This window comes from Myotis lucifugus, unplaced genomic scaffold (genome assembly GCF_000147115.1).
Source record: "Myotis lucifugus unplaced genomic scaffold, Myoluc2.0 scaffold_133, whole genome shotgun sequence".
NCBI lineage: Eukaryota > Metazoa > Chordata > Mammalia > Chiroptera > Vespertilionidae > Myotis > Myotis lucifugus.
This window is the reverse complement of record NW_005871181.1, coordinates 3,642,126-3,663,132: the sequence shown is the minus strand read 5'-3', so window position 1 is coordinate 3,663,132 and position 21,007 is coordinate 3,642,126. Positions and strand designations below refer to the sequence as shown.

Here is a 21,007-nt window from a genome sequence, read left to right as displayed (position 1 = left end):
CAGCACACTTGTTTTCATCTGGGGCAGAGACTACAAAGCCTGATGAATGGCTAGGAATCTGGACTCTACGTCAGGGTTCCTGGAGCCAGTGGAGGGGGCCCTGGAAGGATGGAGGGAGGCAGGCAGGCACTGTGAGAGGTTTAACACCAGGAGCCAAACCCGCAGGAAGTAACCTGGAGGAGGTAGTGTGAGCCATGCAGTGTGCTTTCTTTGTAGGTGTCCTAGCAATGCAGACCAGCAGAGAAACAAAGTCATGTCTCCGAATCAATATTTTGTAGGATCCTTTATAAAATGTCAAGAAATTCTGGAGCCCAAAATAGAGTTCCAGAAAAATCAGACTTCTTTTTCAAGAAATATCAAGGATTGTGAGTTGTTCTTATTTGAAGGGAATAGGGTAGGAATCACTCAAGTGACCCAGAGAGAGACTGTCATCCTATGACAGTCTTCTTATTGAGATAATTTAGGATAAACAGATCAGCCCAGCCAGCATGGCTCAGTGGTTGAGTATCGACCTATGAACTAGGAGGTCAAGGTTCGATTCCCAGTCAGGGCACATGCCTGGGTTGGGGCTCGATCCTCAGTAGGGGCATGCAGGAGGCAGCCAATCAATGATTCTCTCTCATCATTGATGTTTCTCTGTTGTTCTTTTCTCCTTCCTCTCTGAAAGCAAGAAATATATATCTATATCTATATATCTATCTATCATCTATCTATCTATCTATCTATCTATCTATCTATCTATCTATGATAAACAGATCAACGGGTGTCTGCCACATTATTGTGAATAAGAATGCAATTTCAATCCTGTTAAGATAAATAAATGTGGGACATAGCCAATAGAGCAGAGAGTGTTGGTTGCATGATTAAAAAAAGTATTGAGCTACAAAGAGATAATCAGCATAAATATCAAACTGACATGAATTACAGGACCTGATTGGTGGACCTGCATAGGGAATTGGGCTAGTGGAGGACAAAGGTAGCATTGCTAAACACTTCCCGAAGCCAGTGGGCTTGTGAAGGAGGCCTTACAAAGGCCTGCGAATTCTAGAATCTGTTCTCCAAGACTGTCTCTCGGTGTCTCTCACCTGGAGAGTATAGTAGTTGACATCATCAGAAAAAGTTTGTTGTAATTGTTGAGCCATTTCCTATAATTGCTTTCTTAGCCCTGAGGTTGGTTTTTAAAGCTGGAATGATGAATTTTTCATACTATATTATTTTCATATTCCGTGTGCGTACCTCATGCAAATTGACTTTCTTATAGCCTCTCACTGACCTTTCCCTCATTGAACGAAATTAAATTGTACAGGGAACCTGTTTAGGAGGTGTCTCTGGGAGGAAAATGGCTCTTCTACATGGTTCAGGTTTAAGAGAAACGTTTAGCTTTGCAAGTCACCAACCCCATTACATAATGAAATAAAAACCTAGGTAATCGGTCAAAAAATTAAATCATTTTTGTTTGTGAACAGAAAATACACAACCTGCCGTTTTATTTAAATTAAATGAAAATATTTTGTTTGCTCAGGATGGAAAGGAAATAGCAAGGTTTAAACTGTTAGCATACTGCAGGAGGGTGGGGCGGGGGGGCGAAAGTGCCTGCAACAATTAACTTAATATTTTCAGGATTCGAGGGTCCTTTTTATACCATATACTGGCATATTTGACATTTTCCCCTGGCTGCTTGAAATTGGGGAGACGCATATTGAGAGAAAGATATTCTGATTCTGTAAATAATCTGAATATCCTCAATGCATGCTTCCAATAACATATTCTTAGCCTAAGAAACAAACAGACAAAAGCAGTCTTGGATACCTAGACACAAAAATGATAATTTTTTTTGGCATGTAGTTCCAAATAATAAACTACTTTCTATTTTATCTGAGAGTGTTTTAGGGGAATTTTACACCTGGTGATTTCTGAGGAAAATAAAACTGCAGGTTGTGTATTTTCTGTTCACGGAATCTCGGCTGCCTCCTAAAATTCACCGTAACCTTCTGGTGCACGGTGGCGTTGATGCCTCGCATACTAAAGAAGGAAAACTTTGGTCTTCCCCTGAGCCATTTATTTTAAATTCACACAGCATCTTATTTTCAAAACCCTGAAATCATATTACACGGATTTGACTTCCTTTATCCAAAGATCCTGATTCAATTTTCATCTGAAAGTGTTCCTGGAATGTAATGGTATGCATGGGATCAAAAATAGAAGTATGGGTGTTTATTTTTGCACCCAGAAACAGTGTTGTGTGTAAGCCAGGTTTAAAGGGAACGCACCTACAAAGAGAGAGTTTCTAGAATAATCTCCATAAACTACTACTTAGATTAGGAAGCCTGGAGTCTGAGAGAGAAAACAACCCCATCTGTAAAATAACTCGAGACTCGATTCATAGTTTAGAAATTTTAATTTTAAAAGACGTAGAAAAAAGAATAGCATACGAAGTAGTAGAATTGTCAAGCTTGTTGACTTCGGGGCTTGTAAAATAAAAACAAACAGATTCCATAATGGTTTAATGATGTCTATAACTCAGTTACATTCAACATATTAATGTATGTACACAATTCTTTCTTCATTCTCTGCTTCTCCCCCTGCCCTACACACCACCATACCCCCAATCCCTACTTCTGTCAAAGCTACACCTTTCTTTCTATGTGATTCATCGTTTTGGTATGATTTTTAATGCCATGTTGTGTAGCATAATTAGAAATTTTTAAAAGGGTATATTCATAAAAAACTTGCAAATTTATCATCATGGTGTTACATTTGATATCTGAATCCCTTTTCCCCCCTTCTCATTGAAGTCAAGTCTGGTCTGAATCATCACTTACACTTGGAAGAGACCTAAGCAAACCAAACAGTTTATATCTTGGCCAAAGACTTAGCCTTGAAAAGTAGAAGACAAAAATTAACCTTTATAATCATTTTCAGTTTTCACTTTTTATAATATTAATTTTAACTAGTGTTAGTCATCCCTGCATTTATTTTCATAGATATATTAGGCTCTTGGAAGCAATTAGAAAGTATTAAAACGAATCAGTAGGGGTTTTTATAAAACAAAAGAATAAATCTACAGCTCTAATTAAGTCTTTTAAAAATTATCCAATATCTGAAAATTAAGGTAGCTTCTATTTAAAAATGAATTTTAAGAGATCAACTCATTTAATATGTAATGCATATCTTCAGTATAAAAGCCAGATAGAACTATCTATGCTTAGTATTTTAATATTGAGTATTTATCAACTATGCAGTTTTAATATAAAACTAATTGAGTATCTCAGCCCTTAAAAAAATCTGGAAGCCTGGAACTGTATACATATATGACTAAAATTTAAACTCACTTAGAAATAATGGCTAACATGTTTAGATACTATGCCAGCAAGAATAGTTCATTTTCCCCCACAAAATAAAATGATCTGAACTTTCATTGCTCCAGATATTACATTCAATTAAATTGTAGTATCTTTAGCATTTTATATATAAAATAAAATTAAAAACAATTGATTCTTAAATATAGCTTGTATTTCTTTCAATAATGATGGATATGCATGTGTATATTCACTACACATATTTATAACATCAGCAAAATTACCCTTGAAAGAAAGAACCTCGTTTCAGGATGAGTTCTGACTTAAGGTTTAATTTCCAGTACAACAAGCAAGATGACTTTTTTGACAGGTTGGTGTATTTGATATACTCACCTGATATTGTATTTTATAAGAGAATCCTGATACTTAGTGGGCACTGGTCAATTACTTTGCTGTGATAACTATGTAGTATCTATGTAATGCCACCTTTAGAGATGCGTTTTCTGACTCAGGCATTCACCGGAGGCCCCTGTCTACTTCCGAGGTTCTGTGTGAAAAATTGAAAATGAAGATACCTTTTCCTTTTTTAAGACAGACTCTGATCTTGCTGGAACATATGCAATAATATTTTCAGTATTCAGGGATTAAAAAAATACTTGTTTTCACATGACTTTTTTAGAACACAATATTTAGTTGTTTTATTGATTTTATTTCTCTCCAATTACTTTTTATCTGTTATTTGTAATCCTAATTTTTAAATCAAAATCCTCTGCAAAGTATAAATATTGTCTGTTTATATTACCTGCAACATCTGCCTAAGGATTTCCCTTTATGAGGGAGAAATAGTGTGCTGTGGCAGAGCAATTATACTTAGTAGACTGAAGAATAATTATAATTTTTATTTATCTCTTAAAAATCAAGCTGCTGATCTAGATCTATTTATGTGTAGGTGCAACACTCTGAAAACTTCTTTTACCTAAAATTCTTGTCAAAATAGCCACCTGGAGAAGAAGAAAAACAAAAAAAAACAGAAAAGAAGAAAACGTGTCCTAAATTGGCTAACAAAAAGTAAATTAACAGACTCAATTGTAAAATTCTTGTTTCCTTCACGTGATTTTTTAAAGTGAATGTATTTATTATATTTCACAATAGATGGGCTTAGGAATTATATCTAAATATATAAAAGCCTAAGCGACTGGCTGACCAGCTGACCCGCTGACCAGCCAACTGGCTGGTAGCTATGATGCTCAATGACCACCAGGGGGCAGACACTCTGACCGGTAGCTATGATGTGCACTGACCACAAGGGGGCAGGCGCTCAACGCAGGAGCTGCGGAGCTGCAGTGACTTGGCAGCTGTGGTTCTCAAATCTGGAGACCGATTCTGGGGTGTGGCACCTGAGAACTGCCCTCTCGAAATCCGGGACCCTTGGGGGATGTCAGAGAGCCAGTTTCAGCCCAATCCCCTAGGCCAGGCTGAGGGACCCCACCGGTGCACAAATCTGTGCACTGGGCCTCTAGTAGATAAATAAAATTTTATTGGTTGAATCTTGATCTTTTAATGAATTTACTTAATTGTTTCAGGTGTCATATATATTATTTTTTGGTTGATATTCATTTATCAGTATCTGTTCACATCTACTTTTCTGATTATGTATGGAATGAAGTCAAGTGGAAGGTGTGACTGAATATACTGGTAGGTACAGTATGTATTGTTAGAATAAAAGTTTTGATTTATGTTCTTAAAATCCTCTTACACGACATATTTTATTTTGTTCACATATGCTATGTCTTAGAGGCAGATGTACAATCTCGCCCCCAAAATGAGCAAAATTAATTTTCTTTAAAACCAAATGGCAACATCCGACTTCACGTCCTGGAATTCGTTGTAGGTGAAGGAACGTGACCGCCTTCTCAGATTGGTGGGTCTCTGAGGTCTTCCTTCTACCAAGTCTGAATAGATGTCAGATTTCAGAAACCGCGTGTAACTGTCTTGTTCCATCAGCTGATACACTCTGCTCTGCGCAGCATCAAAACTGTGCAGGGTGGGCTGCGTGATGCTCTTCACGATGAGTTCTTTGGTGTGAAAGTCAAGGTTAACCTGGAACATAATGTCACAAAAGGGTAATTAGGGTCAGTAGATGGAAGTAAACACCTTTGAGAAACAGCACACGACTATTCAATGTTGGAGTGGGCATGTGCTTGGGTGCTGGGGTGCTCAGCCTGTCATGGGTCGAGGGGTTGGGTGATTGACTCTTAGGTGGCATCTCATGTGGCTCTTGTCTCCCGATGCTGCCGGTCCTTGCCCCTCACTTCTAATCGAATACTGGGTCGTTGTAATAGCAAGTACCATAGAGGTCATTAGGTCCCACTCATTTTCAATCATTAGTAAAATCATGTTCAGTGACTGCCAACAGGGAGTTTAGAGCCTATTTGGGATTTCAAAGTGGGGCTTTTGTTTTATCCCAGCGCTTGTTTTCATGCTATGATGATGCTTTCCTACAAAGCACATGTGTGCTGAGAATGAATATGTTTAAAAAATGTAAATCGCTGAATGCTTTTCATCAGAGCGCCGCTGATATATCAGGTTCTGATGGGGTGAGTTTTCAGGGGTGTTTTTCCTTTTCCCTCCTGGGTAACTCCTTACACCTAGCTGCCTTTTCTTGGTCTGTGTCTAAGGTTGGCCCTGGGAAAATCAGAATCATACACTGAATCACAGAACAGAATGAAACATCCCGAAGCAAGGAGAACAATCATTATTTTGAGTGTGCACCAATATCCACATAGACAAGGTCACCTCATGGACCACACAAATTTGTAGTCAAGTAGAATTCTTATTAGTGTAGACTGCTAGATCTACCCCTTCAGCAAAGAAACACTATTTATTGAACACATAATAAAAATATAGAAACTACTGAATTCATATTTGAGGGTAGGTAATATTTGCTATTTTTAGCAGTTGTGTCACACAATTACCTCACACTGAGTTTGCAGTCAAAGACAGTCACAATTGTGTTGTCACTTGGACCATTGCCAAATTACGTTTTTCTCATCTATTATGATTTTTTTTTAGTCTATCATAAGGAGGAGGAATAATCATTTCGAGGCAAATAAAAGTTTGTATAGGTAGATGAGCTAAAGTAGTTCATGATACCAACTTCTTGATTTCTCTTGCCTTTATCTTTTGTTTCTATGAGAGTTTGCTTACGCTAAGATGATTAATATGGCCCTAAACAGTTTAGCTCAGTGGATAGAGCTTCGGCCTGCAGACTGAAAGGTCCCAGGTTCGATTCTGGTCAAGGGCATGTACCTTGGTTGCGGGCACATCCCCAGTAGGGGGTGTGCAGGAGGTAGCTGATCAGTGTTTCTCTCTCATCAATGTTTCTAACTCTCTATCCCTCTCCCTTCCTTTCTGTAAGAAATCAGTAAAATATATTAAAAAAAATAAAGATTATGATAAAAAAGATGATTAATATGAATAAGTGACTGACTCTCAATGTCGCAAGTAATTGTGTTCACTTTTCATCTAGAATCAAAATAACCCTGAGGAGCAACCTCGATTATACCTTTTTTTTGTGACAATGTCTTACAACATGTTCTGTTTGAGTGGAGAAATCTAAAAAGACCCATTCTGCTTCAACAAAATCCTGGCCTTTCTGGTGGAATGTAGGGGGGAAGGTACCAATTTGATATAGGCAGATTCTCTCCCCAAATTTTCAAACAGTTGTACATTTTCCTAGTTGTCTTTACCTCTTGTGGGGCATCATTCTGGATAAATTTCTCATATATTGCTTTTGCTTTAAGGATCATTTGTTGAGGGTCTTTGCTTTTCTTGAAGTCTTCGCAGGCCATCCAGAACTCAATGTTTTCCTCGCTGAATTCGGTTTTAAGAAATCGGGTGAAGGTCTCCAGTCCATCTACCAAGAAAGGAAGTGACATATTTTAACTATAAAATATTAATGCGGAGAAAAGGCACTGCCTGGTATTGAAGCAGAGCCAGAAATACGAACAGAACAGCTAGGTCTTCTCCAAGGCAGCACAGCAACCCACTTCTTAAACAGTATCCATGAGGGACCTCATAGAAATTAGCTATAATCTTCACAGCTGTGAAAAAGATATCATTCCTGTTGAAATGAGGCTGGGCTCATACTTAGACCTGAGTAAGAGTGACCCCCACTCTGGAACTTGCCTAGGGTTTGTTTCAATCATGCCTCTTCCTGTGTGTGTGTGTGTGTGTGTGTGTGTGTGTTACTCTATACTATAGAAGCCATTCCACCAGGACCCCTTCTCCCCTTTTAGACCATATTCTGGTACCCAGGACTCTGGATCTCCCTGGTTAAGACTCTTTTTCCAGGGTTTGTCTGCTCAACTCATTTTCACTTACATCCACTTCTTTGAATTAATTATTGATTTTTTTTGAGAGAGAGACATCGATTTGTTGTTCCACTTACTTATGTGCTCATTGGTTGATTCTTGTATGTGCCCTGACCAGAGATTGAACCCACAGTCTTGGCATATCCACTTATCGGGACGATACTCTAACCAACTGAGCTACCCAGCCAGGGCTATATTCATTTCTCATGTTCACTACCCTCTAGGACAGTGATGGTGAACCTATGACAGACGTGTCAGAGGTGACACACGAACTCATTTTTTTGGTTGATTTTTCTTTGTTAAATGGCATTTCAATATATAAAATAAATATCAAAAATATAAGTCTTTGTTTTACTGTGGTTGCAAATATCAAAAAATTTCACCAGAGTTAAGTTAGGGTTTTTCCAAATGCTGGCACACCGAGTTCGCCATCACTGCCCTGGGACTATTTCTCATGGTCAGTGATTATTTGTAACATAACCAGTTCAATACAGAAGGAAGCAAGAAGAATAAATCTTTTGGTAGAATCATGGCAGTAACTCAGGGTTTTGCATTGATAACACGTGGAGGGGTTGTGAGGGCTAAGGGCTGTTTATACTCCTTTCTGCATTTAATTTTTACAACAATGCCTGGAATATACCCCATGTTCATCGTCATTGACGAGGAAACTGAGTTTCAGATACGTCCAGTTGCTCCAGGCCTTACTTGTCCAACAAACAAAGAATGTTAGAAACGGATCTTGCTCTGGAAGGCAGCACTTTCGGGTAAGGCACAGTGACAGCCCTCCCAGGGCCGATCCCCAGAACCGGTGACTGTGACCTCACAGGGGACACGGGCTTTGCTGATGGGACCATGGGAAGGAGCTCGAGAAGGGAGAGCACGTGGGGGATCCAGGTGGACCCGCTCTGATCACAGGAGTCTCTAAAAGCAGAAGAAGTTGTCAGAGGAGTGGGTCAGAGAGGTGCAGTGTGGGGAGGGCCATTGCTGACCTTGAAGGCAGAAGACGGTCATGAGCCAAGCGTGTGGTGGGTTCTGGAAGGTGGAAATGGCCCTCAGTTTAGATCCAGCAGGAGAATGGAGAGCTTCATCCAAAACGTCAAAAAACGGAATTCTGGCCCAAACCCAAATTACCCCGAAAGGGATTCTCCCCTACACCCTCCAGAAAGGGCACCGGCCTGTTGACACCTTGATTTCCTTTCAATGAGGCCCATAGTGCACTTCCGACCTACAGAACGGTCATATAATAAATGTGCCCTGTTTTAAGTCACTCAAGTTGTGATAAATTGTAATGGCAGCCACAGAAAACGAATACAGTCCTCAAACTGTGCTTTCCGCATCCCCATTTCTTTTTCCTACGTATAGAACTTGCCCTCTCTGTTATGAAGCCTTTTTAAAAAAAATGTTGTGAGCAATCTTTTGAATATATGAGGGATCCAGGAACGTCATGTTTGAGAAACCGGTAGTTAGAAGAGATGTGACGTCCTAGAGCAGTGGTTCCCAACCTGGGCTGCACATTAGAATCACCTGGGGCCGAAACCGGTTTGGCTCAGTGGATAGAGCGTCGGACTGTGGACTGAAAGGTGCTGGGTTCGATTCTGGTCAAGGGCATGTACCTGAGTTGTGGGCACATCCCCAGTAGGAGATGTGCAGGAGGCAGCTGATCGATGTTTCTCTCTCATCGATGTTTCTGACTCTCTATACCTCTCCCTTCCTCTCTGTAAAAAATCAATAAAATATATTAAAAAAAAAAAAAGAATCACCTGGGAATCTTTTTACAATCCTGATGTCTGGGCCTCATCCTCCGGAAATTCTGTTTCTTTGTTATGGGGTGGGGCCACAACATTAGTAACAAAGAAACAGAATTTCCAGAGGATGAGGTCCAGACATCAGGATTGTAAAAAAATTCCCAGGTGATTCTAATGTGCAGCCAAGGTTGAGAACCACTGCCCTGTAGGCATCACCTAAGTCTCAGATACGATATGGCTCCAACCCCCACCTCGATGAGAGCCACCTGGGTGTCTTCATTGGCCCGAGGAGAGGGTCCGCCATTTCTTCTCCTCAGTAAATTGGCCCAGGGCACCAGCTGATGGTGATTAAACGCTGGTGAAGGAACTAGGAAAACAAGCAGCGTCGGGCTCAACAAGACTTGGAGAAGACATGGTGCGTCTGGGGCGCGACTCAGGACTTGTCTCCGTCATTAGATGCCTGTAGTAAGGTCGTTCTTGGCCCAACGTGACCGTCTTACGGAGGCCATAGTGCTGCGCGCTTCCTGAACGAATGGACTCATTTCTGATCTTGGAGCAGAAGCCGGAGTGGTCAGCGTGAGTGATGATTCGCACACTTGTTCTTGTTTCTCCAGCTTAGAGCTTGATCTTCAAGATGAATTTCTTAAGCTAAGTCTGGTGCTTTTTCTCAGTAGGTAGCAGGAAACAGGAGTGGACAAATGATTCTTTGAAGAAATTTTTTTTTTACTATTATTTTTATTTATTTTTTACTTTTATTTTTTTTACTTTTCCCATCACCATTTATCCCCTCTATGCCTTCTACCACCTCCCCTGCCACCCAACACCACACTGTTATCCTTTGAAAACTTTGACAGAGAGATTTCCCCCCAAATACTTAGAACTGTATGTACTTCAGGATAAACTTAATGACCTAGTTCTGTTTTTAGTATTTTTTTAAACCGAAATCTCTGCCAAGATGAACAGTGTAGGAGTCAGACGCGTGGGTTTCACTAGGGTTTATTCTCACAGCAAAGTCACGGGATCGTTGGTTTTCAAGGGTGTTTCTGTTTGGTTTCCTTCCCCACAATTCCTTTCACCCTCTTATCTCAGCCCCGGAACTTGTGAAAACAAGCTGAGAGTCGCTGTTGTTATTTGAGATGAGGTTCCTTTAATGGTCGAAAGCGATTATGATAATGGTGGCAGCACCCTCTCCTGACCTGGAGTTTTGGGCCGGAGACTTCAGGGATGCGTGGCAGGAGCATCCTGGGGCCACTGGCTGGTAACAGCTTGAACACTTCTTCCTCTTCTATTTCTGAGACAGGAAAGGTGGTTGTGTTGCATCATTTCTGGTTTTATTGCTGTCTTTCCCCCCTTCCTCCTCTTTCTATATTGATTTTGGAAGGAAAGCAGAGACGAAGGCAAAACAAGCCTTGCAACCCCTCTTTCAAAGCTGAGGTAGAATTCGAAAGGTGGTCGGCCTGTAGGTCTCTGAAGCAAAACCACAACCAGAACAACAGTCTGTAGAACAGCGGGCGTGACCCACACACTGGAGTTGCTGTCGCCATCATAATTTACCTACACGGTCCATTTATAACTTAAGGTGGATTTTACTTATTTTTATCCTTTAGATGATTAAGGAATTGGGTGTTGTTATGGGTAAGCTTGATTCAGAAATTTTAATTTTGCAGAACAACGGAATCCCTTATCTCACAGAAAATCAGTAACTAAAAATGGGGAAGAGCAACTTCAAAAGCCACTAGATGAACAGCATAAGGAGAAGTAGCCCTTTTCTTCCCCAAAAGAGAAGCACTCGTTTCCTTGTAGCCTTTCCTCTCAACTTCAGTAATAAGTATTTTCCACAGTCTCATCAGTTCATGTTTTTAAATCAAGGGGGTGCCATGACATACATCCTTTACTTGTCTTTCTTCATTATCCTCAGCATTAAGCTTAGTAGGACCACAATTCAGGGCGCAAAGAGTCCCAGCAAATAGTCATTAAGGATAAAGGTTAAAAGTATTGGACTTATTCGCCGGGAGTAGGGAAAGAGGGTGCAGAGGAGAATAAACAGCCATGTAGTTGTCGGAAGATGCTCCTCTTGATGGGGATCCCTTATAGGATCCCTTCTCTTCCTCATCTTCAGTTATCGGCTGTGTGAGAGGGTTAGAGAATCTGTGTGTGTGATCAAGCTGTCTTCCACCTTCTAGGTGTGGGCCTCCAAAACCCTGCGAAACTTCTGAGAAGGTTTCCGGCAATTAAGTTGGAACTCTAACCTGATATCGTCTCACATATACTGTTCTATCTCCATTCCTCATCTATGAAAGGCACGGCCACCGTCCTCTTAATATGGAATAGAATATGGGGATCTTTTTAATGTTTTTTTTTTAATCTCATATTTCTTTTTTTTTTTTTTAAATCTGTTTAGCCCTAGCCAGTTTGGCTCAGTGGATAGAGCGTCAGCCTGTGGACTGAAGGGTCCCAGGTTTGAATTCGGTCAAGGACATGTACCTTGTTGTGGGCACATCCCCAGTAGGGAGTGTACAGGAGGCGACTGATTGATGTTTCTCTCTCATCGATGTTTCTAACTCTCTATCCCTCTCCCTCTTCCTCCTCTCTGTAAAAAATCAATAATATCTATTTAAAAAATGTTCATTGATTTCAGAGAGGAAGGGAGAGGGAGAGAGAGATAGAAACATCAATGATGAGAGAGAATAATTGATTGGGTGCCTCCTGCATGCTCCACATCGGAGATCGAGCCTGCAACCCAGGCATGTGCCCTGATTGGGAATCAAACTGTGACCTCCTGGTTCATAGGTTGACGCTCAACCACTGAGCCATGCGGGCCGGGCTCCTCTCTTATTTCTTCATCACCTCCCTTTAGGACGTAGGCACACATACAGTGAGTCACCGAGTCCATCCATTTTCTTTCCAAGACAGTCCTTACCTTGAGGTTAGCTTTTGTGTTAGTAACAGCCTCATACGTATTCCCTCTGACAAGCATAGAACTCTAGCTCTCCACCCATCAGGTTGCTAACAAACTCTTCCGAAGTCTGCACCCACCCTGACTCCCTAGTGTGGGTGTCACTACTCTCTGCCCCGGGAAGTGAACTGCTTGCTTTTCCAGGCTGCACCCAAACTCCTATTTCCCAACCCTTTTCCATGCCCTTTTCTCTATTCAAAGTTTCCTTTCCTTCTGCCCATTAAAGTCTTGCACATATCTATATAGTCTAAAGCCTTCTTGATAGATCGCAACATTTTTTATCATTTTTAATGTATTTAGCCAGTTGTTTTCAAAATTATTTATATTCAGAAGTAGTGTTTCCTTTCAAAGATGTCTTACACAGAAGTATATACATATATGTGCACAAACCAAACCTATAATACACATGTATAAGTAATGTAATTGGAATAGATTGATTGGTTAACTTCATATTGATAGCATTTACTTTCATAAAGCCAGCCAGTGAGAAGAAATGATGACTAGATTTGAAATCGATAATTATGAATGATGGATATAGTCTGATGTTGGTCTTTCATGCCTTTTGTTTTTACTAAGCAACATTTAGTAATTATTAATTATATAAGTAGTTAAGTTATAGATTTTTATGGTTCATTTGCAATTTCAGATAAATTTGTCAACAAACAGGAATGGCAAAAAATGTATTCTAATACCTGTATAGGAACAAATGGGAGAACAGCAGTTAAATTATTGAGGGATTTCAGTAATTTACTAAATGTGTTTGAGCTTATTTTAAAAAAAATTATTTTAGAATAAATTTAGATTTACAGAAGAGTTATGAAGATAGTACAGTTCCCATATATCCCACATTCAATTCCCTTCTATTATGAAATACTAATATGTTATTATTTAAAGTCCACTCTTGGTTTAGATTTCCTTAGATTTTAACCGACTGTGTTTTCTTAAATGTCAAAAGAATTAAACTACATTTTAAGAACGGGATTTGAATAGGTAGTGGAAATACCAAAAACTCCTGGATTGTTTGCTTTCTGTGGAATACAGCAACAACATTCTCTAATGTAGTCTCATCTGGCTATTAACCGCTACCTTAAGCCACCTTTTTCCAAATGCTGTTCCTCAATAAGGGATTATGTCTTATTGTTCCCTAAACTCATTGCGTTGGTCACTTCCCCAGGCCTGTGCTGGCTCTCTGCCTGTATGTTCTCTTTTCCTCCTTGTCCAGATGGTGAATTTTGATGAATCCCCTAAAATCTAGAGTAAGAACCATCTTTTCCTGTGGCCCCATTTCTGAAGATGCTAATACCAGTCTCTAGTGGTTTTAGTAGCTGCTGTTTTTTGTCAAGCTGAGTATTCAAATTTCTATTCTGTTTTGTTCACTTCATGTCCCATTTGACTAAATTGAATAAAATTTCCATTTCCTCTTTATACATGTGACATACAGAATTTAAGAAGCCTACACATTTAACCAAAGGGAAAGTCTATAAAATTTGATAGATAGATCAAGGTCCTTTGTGTGCGTGTGTGTGTGTGTGTGTGTGTACACGTGTGTGTACACACCTAAGTATAAGATATTTCCTTTTTTAAAAAAATATATTTTATTGATTTCTTACAGAGAGGAAGGGAGAGGGATAGAGAGTTAGAAACATCAATGAGAGAGAAACATCGATCAGCTGCCTCCTGCACACTCCCTACTGGGGATGTGCCTGCAACCAAGGTACATGCCCTTGACCAGAATCAAACCTGGGACCCTTGAGTCCGCAGGCTGACGCTCTATCCACTGAGCCAAACCAGTTAGGGCTAAGATATTTCCTTTTCTTTGTGGGGTGGGGGATGGCTAGAGTGAAGTCAGTAGAAACGAGCTGAATTTAACCATTGCCACCAACAGACTTCTGTAGCTGATTATTTTAAGCTTTATAATTTAACATTACAATAAGCTGTCCAATTAAAATAATTGGATTTTTGAGGGCTGATTAAAAGAACACCCGTCGCACAATTTTTGGTGAATTCAGTATAATTTAATTAGCACTTTGATCATGAGCGCCCATAATAGCGTCCAAGTGGGTCACGGCGGATTTTTTGTTATTCGTGTCACCCCCTCCTGCCTCGCGTGCTGCCGCTGCACAGCTCTGTAGTCTTCCCACCAGTGAACGGGAGGGATGTAGTTTTTCTCTGTTTGGCTCTGACTCCTGGTAAAGCAGCGTGATTAGGCTGCCCGGTGAGCATTTTCTATAGGACTGATTACCCTCGCTAGCTAACCCTTTCTTTTCTCTGAACGGGCTGTGAGAGTATGATGGAATTACTAGGTACCGATTTATTAAGTTAAAGGAATAAATCCAGTGTATGCTTTATTTTTCCCCCCAATGGAAATGTAGTCCTGTCCATGTTTGTCCAGTGAGGAGTGAACTAAAAACCAGGAAAAGGTAATTAAAGCCATTGTTGCTATTTCATGACAGCAGTGACATTTAAATTTGTGTGGCAGCGAGCAGGCCTGGGTATCGTATTTGCCATCTCATTTAATCCTGCCAGAAATCTGTTTCCACTGGAGCTAAAGACATTGTTATTTCCCTTGGCCTTGGAGGCAGCTGAAGGTCAGAGTAATTAGGAAGCTGAACTAAGATGATACAGTCTTTATGTTGCAGAAGAGAACCCGAACTCAGAGCTCAAAGGGACCCTGAGAACTTCTCCTAGCAACAAATTTGGTTTAGTTGAGTACTTAATATTGATCAGGTGATGTGCTGGCTTAAAAGACATCCTATATAATAAAAGGCTAATATGCAAATTGACCAAACAGCGGAATGACCAGTCGCTATGACATGCACTGACCACCAGGGGGCAGATGCTCAACGCAGGAGCTGCCCCCTGTGGGTCAGTGCACTCCCACAGAAGCCGGGCTCGCAGCTGGTGAGCTCAGCGGTGGTGGCGGGAGCCTCTTCCGCTTCAGCGACAGCGCTGAGGATGTCAGACTGATGGCTTAGGCCCATTCCCCGAGGGCTCCTGGACTGCAAGAGGGTGCAGGCTGGGCTGAGGGACTCCCCCCTGCCCCAAGTGCACGAATTTTGTGCACCGGGCCTCTAGTCTTCCTTATAAAAAACAGTCAAGTTGCAAACCAAGTGAATTCCCTTTCCCCCACTCGCCCCTTGCTCTGACTGGCTAAGAAGCTGAAGGGCTTGGGTGTGCCAAAATATTGGAAATAATAGGATTTCTTTGAAAGCAAATTTGGGGGGCATGGATTATGGGGGAACATTTTACACAGGTTGTTGTAATTCGTCTTGAGAACTGATCAATTTAGTGGCAGCGGAATTAGAGAGGATGGGCGAGGTTCCACATCTGTTTGGCAAGAATTTTAACTGTAGTTCAGAAATGATTGGATATAGGGAATGAAGTCAAGTCATTGAGGATACCTGTTTACCTTACTCTTCTCCAAAGGGGGTGCTGAGAGTAGGAAGTACCAGGGCAATGAGGGGGAAAGAGTAACAGGTTATATTCTGTTAGCATGAATGTCTTTTCTTACTCCTGCCCTCCATCTTCATTGATTACATCCTTGTCTACATTTAAGTCTTGATTTCGCTACCTATTTTTTTTTAAATTTATTTCGAGAGTCAATATTACAGAATCTGTTTTCCCTAGAAGAGGGAACATTTTCAGGAATAGTCTGCAGAAATAGGATTCCTAGGTCACTAAATTCAGAGGAACATGAATTGGTCACCAATGCCTTATAGGAGGATAGACAATTGAGGAGGAGAAAACACACAGAAAATAAAAACAAACAAGTGAAAGTCAGGGTTTTCTCCAAAGGAATGCACACTGGATTACTGCCCCTCCGCCCCCGCTGCCCCAGCGATGGGAACCCCTTCTTCCAGGAGGCACCCGGGAATGTGAGCCCCACTAGCAGTGTTGTGAACAGCCTGGTTAGCCTCACCTGGGAAGTGGCTGCTTAGCATTTTGGTTTCAAAGAACGAGGTAAGGAACAGGAAAACGTTGAGATACCGGTGAGGGCTGCAGGCCTGAGGAAGTGCGTGGCTCTTCGGTAATGACAAAGCAGACGCTGCCTGGTTCAGTGTGAACAAGGAGCCTGTGGTTGCCCCGCTCCATAGCCACTCACGTCAGCCTGTCAGCTTTGCCACCTGAAATACATCCTGGGCCGAGTGAAGACCAAAGAAGCTCCCTCACCTGCTGCCTTTGTAAATGGACCCTCAGCCTGACCTCTGACCTCTGCTTTCTCACAGGGTAGGACAAAGGGGGCTCCAAGTCAGTCCTAACCTCCCATCACACCTGCAAAGCTCCACCTGCACAGACCACTTCTAGACAATTCCGCGTTAAAAACACAGGGTTACGTGAGAACATTATGCAAAGTGAAATAAGTCAGACAGAAAAAGCTAAGAACCATGTGGTTTCACTCATATGTGGGAAATTAAACTGAGACTTAGGAACACAAACAGCAGTGTGGTGGCTGCCAGAGGGAAGGTGGTGCAAGAGAAAGGAGGTCCTAATATGAGGTGACAGGAGAAGATTTGACTCGGTGCAACGTACAGATCTTGTAACATAGCAACTCACACACGAAACCTATATGTTCATGTTGATCAATGTCACCCCAATCAATTTAACAATAACTAAAATAAAAACACATGATTGATAGGGAGAGTAAAGTATTTATAAAAGTAAAAAGAAACTAGTTTCATGAGGGTTTCCTGAATGTCCATCCAGAGCATTACTTTAAATTTTAGCTCACTTAACAATAAAAATAGCACGGATAACCTGGGATTTAATAAAACCAAGGGTTGCATTTAAAATTAAAAAAAGAATAGATTTGAAACTATTAACCACAGCACAAAGAGATATTTCAACCACAATAAGTAATTCTTAATAAAATGAGATTGTTTTCTATTAGTTGACTATTATTTAGTTACTAGAGGCCTGGTGCACGAAATTCGTGCATGGGTAGGGTTCCTAGGCCTGGCCGGTGATCAGGGCCCTCCGGCTGCAGGCCAGGGCCTCCCTTCCTGGCTACCGGCTGCCGGCCGAGACCTTCCTTCGTTCTGTGCACATCATAGCGAGTGATCAGCCTCCCAGTTGAACTCCCATGGGGGCAATTTGCATATTAGGCTTTTATATATAGAGATCTGTCAATCAGAAACTCAGATTGCTACAAATTACCCATCAGACTCAATTTTTATGATGGCCTCTGTTATCTAGATAGTTCCATGCATACTTAGGATACTTTTTCATGAAGGAATAAAGTAGCTGGGAAAAATACCACTAACCTTTATGGGAAAGCAGTTTATCAAATGATTCACCCCATCGTATTGCTTCTTCCGGGCAGACTCTGTTCAAGACACAACATGTTTTGTAAGGAGCGTGCGGCAAGTCTGCCTAGAGTCTGCACTACAGACGCTGCGAGGCTGCTCTTCCCACCAGCCTTCACGGGTTCTCGTTGGCCTATTACATAACGAAATCTGCATTCACACTGGCAGCTTCAAGAACACCGCTCAACTTGCTTTTCACTTTTGTCTTTGATTATCTTCTAAGGATAAACTGAGTGTGTGTTAGGTTAAAAACCAAGGGGGAAAATTCAGGTCCATTATTTTTCTTAATTCAGCAAATAGAAGGACCTACACTGATAGTATCTTTCATTTTTTTTTTGTAAACTGCAATTTCCTTGAAACTCTGACCACAATATGCAGCTTTTTTTTTTTAACAGATACAGGAAGTTTGACTAATGAATTTTTAAAGGGATAAGCAATAGAAAACATTTTCTTTTAGCAATGCTGATCATTTAGGGAGTTGAGTATATTTGTCCTGGATCTCTTATTGGTCATATTTCACGTTTGGAAGAATTTATACAAGTATTTAAGGCTCTTCCATTTTCTGTTTGAATTAAAGAAATGGCTAAATATTACAAAATACTCCTTTTTGTAATTTACTTGCTGTCATAGCTAGAACATTTTTTCAAACCACCGAGGGAAGATGTGGCTAGCTCTTCTCTATGACTGTACACTGTGAGAACTCTTAATGAGTATTAGTTTACAAGGAGTCAAATATATCATTTAAAATGGACAGCTCTATCATTTTAAAAGAGAGCCCTTGAATTTTTATTAGACTATGTAATTCAAACTATTAAAGTGGTTACATTTTATAGAATATTCCTTGTTTTTCTGAAATGAGATCTCGAACCTTCCTATATTCATTCCTGTGCAGTTTTCAAATAAAATGGAAATTCCCGACTTCCTCTTTCTTAGACCTTTCATGATAGAACCAGCAAAATTCCTCTCACCCCCCAGGTAACAAAACCTTACTCACCTGGTTACTCCGGCCAAGTGCGCAGACCTCCTGGCCTGCGGCTCCTCATGAAACTCGGATTTCTGCAGGAGGAGGCTCAGCCGGTTCCGTTTCTCCTTCGCTCTGTCATGAAAGGGATTAATTAGTGTCAGGAAAGTTTGGGTGACAGAAGCTGTCCTGGTGACCCTCAGGTTTAGAATGACCTGGTCACCCGTTCTCACCCACCTCCCACCCTCAGAGTGGTTTTCTTAACTTCACTTAAGTACTTCAGGGAGGAATTAGGGTAGCATATGTGAAATATACTGGTTTTTCCCTCCGTGACTGCAAAGTATTTAAGATTTTATTTCAGTAAAGACTGTTGCTAGTCTGTGTGGTTAAAAGTGTTGCCCCCCCTTTTTTTCTTAAAAAAATGAAAACACGTGAGGGGTTAATGGGAGAAAAAAGGGGACATACGTAATACTTTCAACAATAAAGATTTTTAAAAAAATTTTAAGAAATGAAAACACGATTTAACAGTTTGCTTCTAATAAAAACTTTTTTTTTCAATTGGAGCAGTACAATCAATATATTTTCAATTGGATATTTTCAAAACAAGGGCTAGCCAATATCCTTCATTTGCACTAGATGAAGATACCCTAGGCCTAGGAGATATCTTCAGTCATGTTTTTACCAAGTATAAGGCAGGTTTTAGAAATTCGACTTTTACCTGATTTTGGCTTCTTTGCTTGCTTCTTCCTTGGCTGAACCAGGCATTAACTTGAAAAAAGTTTTTTCCTTTGATTCCCACATATTCCGTTGAGAAAAGAAAAGCAACGATGTTTCCATCTTCTCTCTAAAAGGAAGAGAGGCCTAATCCACCCCATCCTTCGCTTGTAAATGCGATTCCATAGTCACCCATGATGGAAGGAAGAGTTGTGAGCTCAACTCTGCGGGGCAGCTCTTATAATTGAAAAGAAAACAAGAGACCGAGAGCCGGGTTTCTGCCTCCACAGAGGCAGGAACATGCAGAACTGAGGAACCAAAGTACAGCTCGGGCCCCGGTTGTTTAGGGAAATGATACTACAAATTTGCAAAGTGGCTCTTGGTCTCTGAGATAAAGGCTGGCTTCACCACAGCACGACTTCCCTTTCTGGTGTGTGCAAGCAGCCAGATGCCTGGATAGGCCCGATGCCACGTGAACTCTGGGGAGAGACCTCTAACGTGGGGAGTACGTGTTCAGATGTGTTGCGGCCGAGTTCCACGTCACGCCTAGAGATGATGACAGTGTGTGTGTGCTCATGTCCTTGTTAACCAAGAAATGGCAGCTCCCCATTGGCTCAGCCTTCACCTCGGTAACTTTTCCATGAAACCCAGATCGATAGCTAAGAAATTCTGATCTAGTCCATAACTCAGAGGTCATGGAAAAGGAAACCGAGGTGGTAGGTACTATGTGATGTGTTTTTACAAAGTCCCAGAGGTGGGATGAGGCATGACATTAGCAGGGCCTTCGATCACCAGTGGCGAATGCTCTAATTCAGTGGTTCTCAACCTTCCTAATGCCGCGACCCTTTAATTCAGTTCCTCATGTTGTGTTGACCCCAATTTCATTGTTACAAATGGAACATAATTAAAGCATAGTGATTAAACACAAAAAACATTATGTAATTATAGATGTGTTTTCCAATGGTCTTAGGCGACCCCGTGAAAGGGTGGTTCGACCCCCAAAGGGGTCGTGACCCACAGGTTGAGAACCGCTGCTCTAATTCCTCCGTGGTGTGTGGGACGGGGATTCAGACACTTTGGAGAAGGCAAATACCAGGGAAGCAGAGAGAAGTTCTGAAGTGACTTGGGAAGTCCTGGGTTGGGCGCAGTGGCAAAAACTGCAGGAGGGGAGAGCACCCCTAGAACCTGGGTCCCAGCTTGGGGAGGGGCAGAGGCCGATGTCCCCCAGGGAGCAGCAGTGCTAGTGGTGGAGCCTCTGGAGAAGGAACACATCACAGCCGCCAGCGGGGTGGACTCAGCCCATTGGCTGCTGACCACCCCGGGTCCCTGCTACTGACCCTTGACCCTTCGCATCGACACCTGGGATGCTCTGAAGGGGTTCACCCCATGAAGCCAGTGGGCCCTGACGGATCAGGATGTGTGGAAAGACATTTCTCCCCAATGGGCGGGGAAAAGGAACCCCAGGGATGTCTCCCAAGTCCCCAGCGAAGAGGGGTTCAGGCCTGGGACATGAGCAGAGCATTTTCCCAGCTCAACGCCCTGAGCCACTTGCAGGTGACCCTCAGGAAGGCCGAGGGTTATACAAATCCCACTTCAGTTCTCCCTCGGCCAGTGATGCGCTGGCTGTGAGCGTGCCATCTGCCTCTGCTCAGTCTC

General features: G+C 41.5%; 1 protein-coding gene across 1 annotated transcript; it reads right to left on the bottom strand.

The window, feature by feature from the left end:
• Positions 1–5,046: 5,046 nt before the first annotated feature.
• On the bottom strand, positions 5,047–19,717 carry RGS18 (regulator of G protein signaling 18). Its single transcript, XM_006094324.3, has 5 exons — positions 19,356–19,717; positions 18,671–18,772; positions 17,635–17,696; positions 7,049–7,215; positions 5,047–5,399 (listed from the first exon to the last, which is right to left on the bottom strand). Exons 1-5 carry the CDS (start codon positions 19,472–19,474, stop codon positions 5,142–5,144), a joined length of 708 nt encoding a protein of 235 aa, XP_006094386.1. The 5' UTR covers positions 19,475–19,717; the 3' UTR covers positions 5,047–5,141.
• Positions 19,718–21,007: the final 1,290 nt, after the last annotated feature.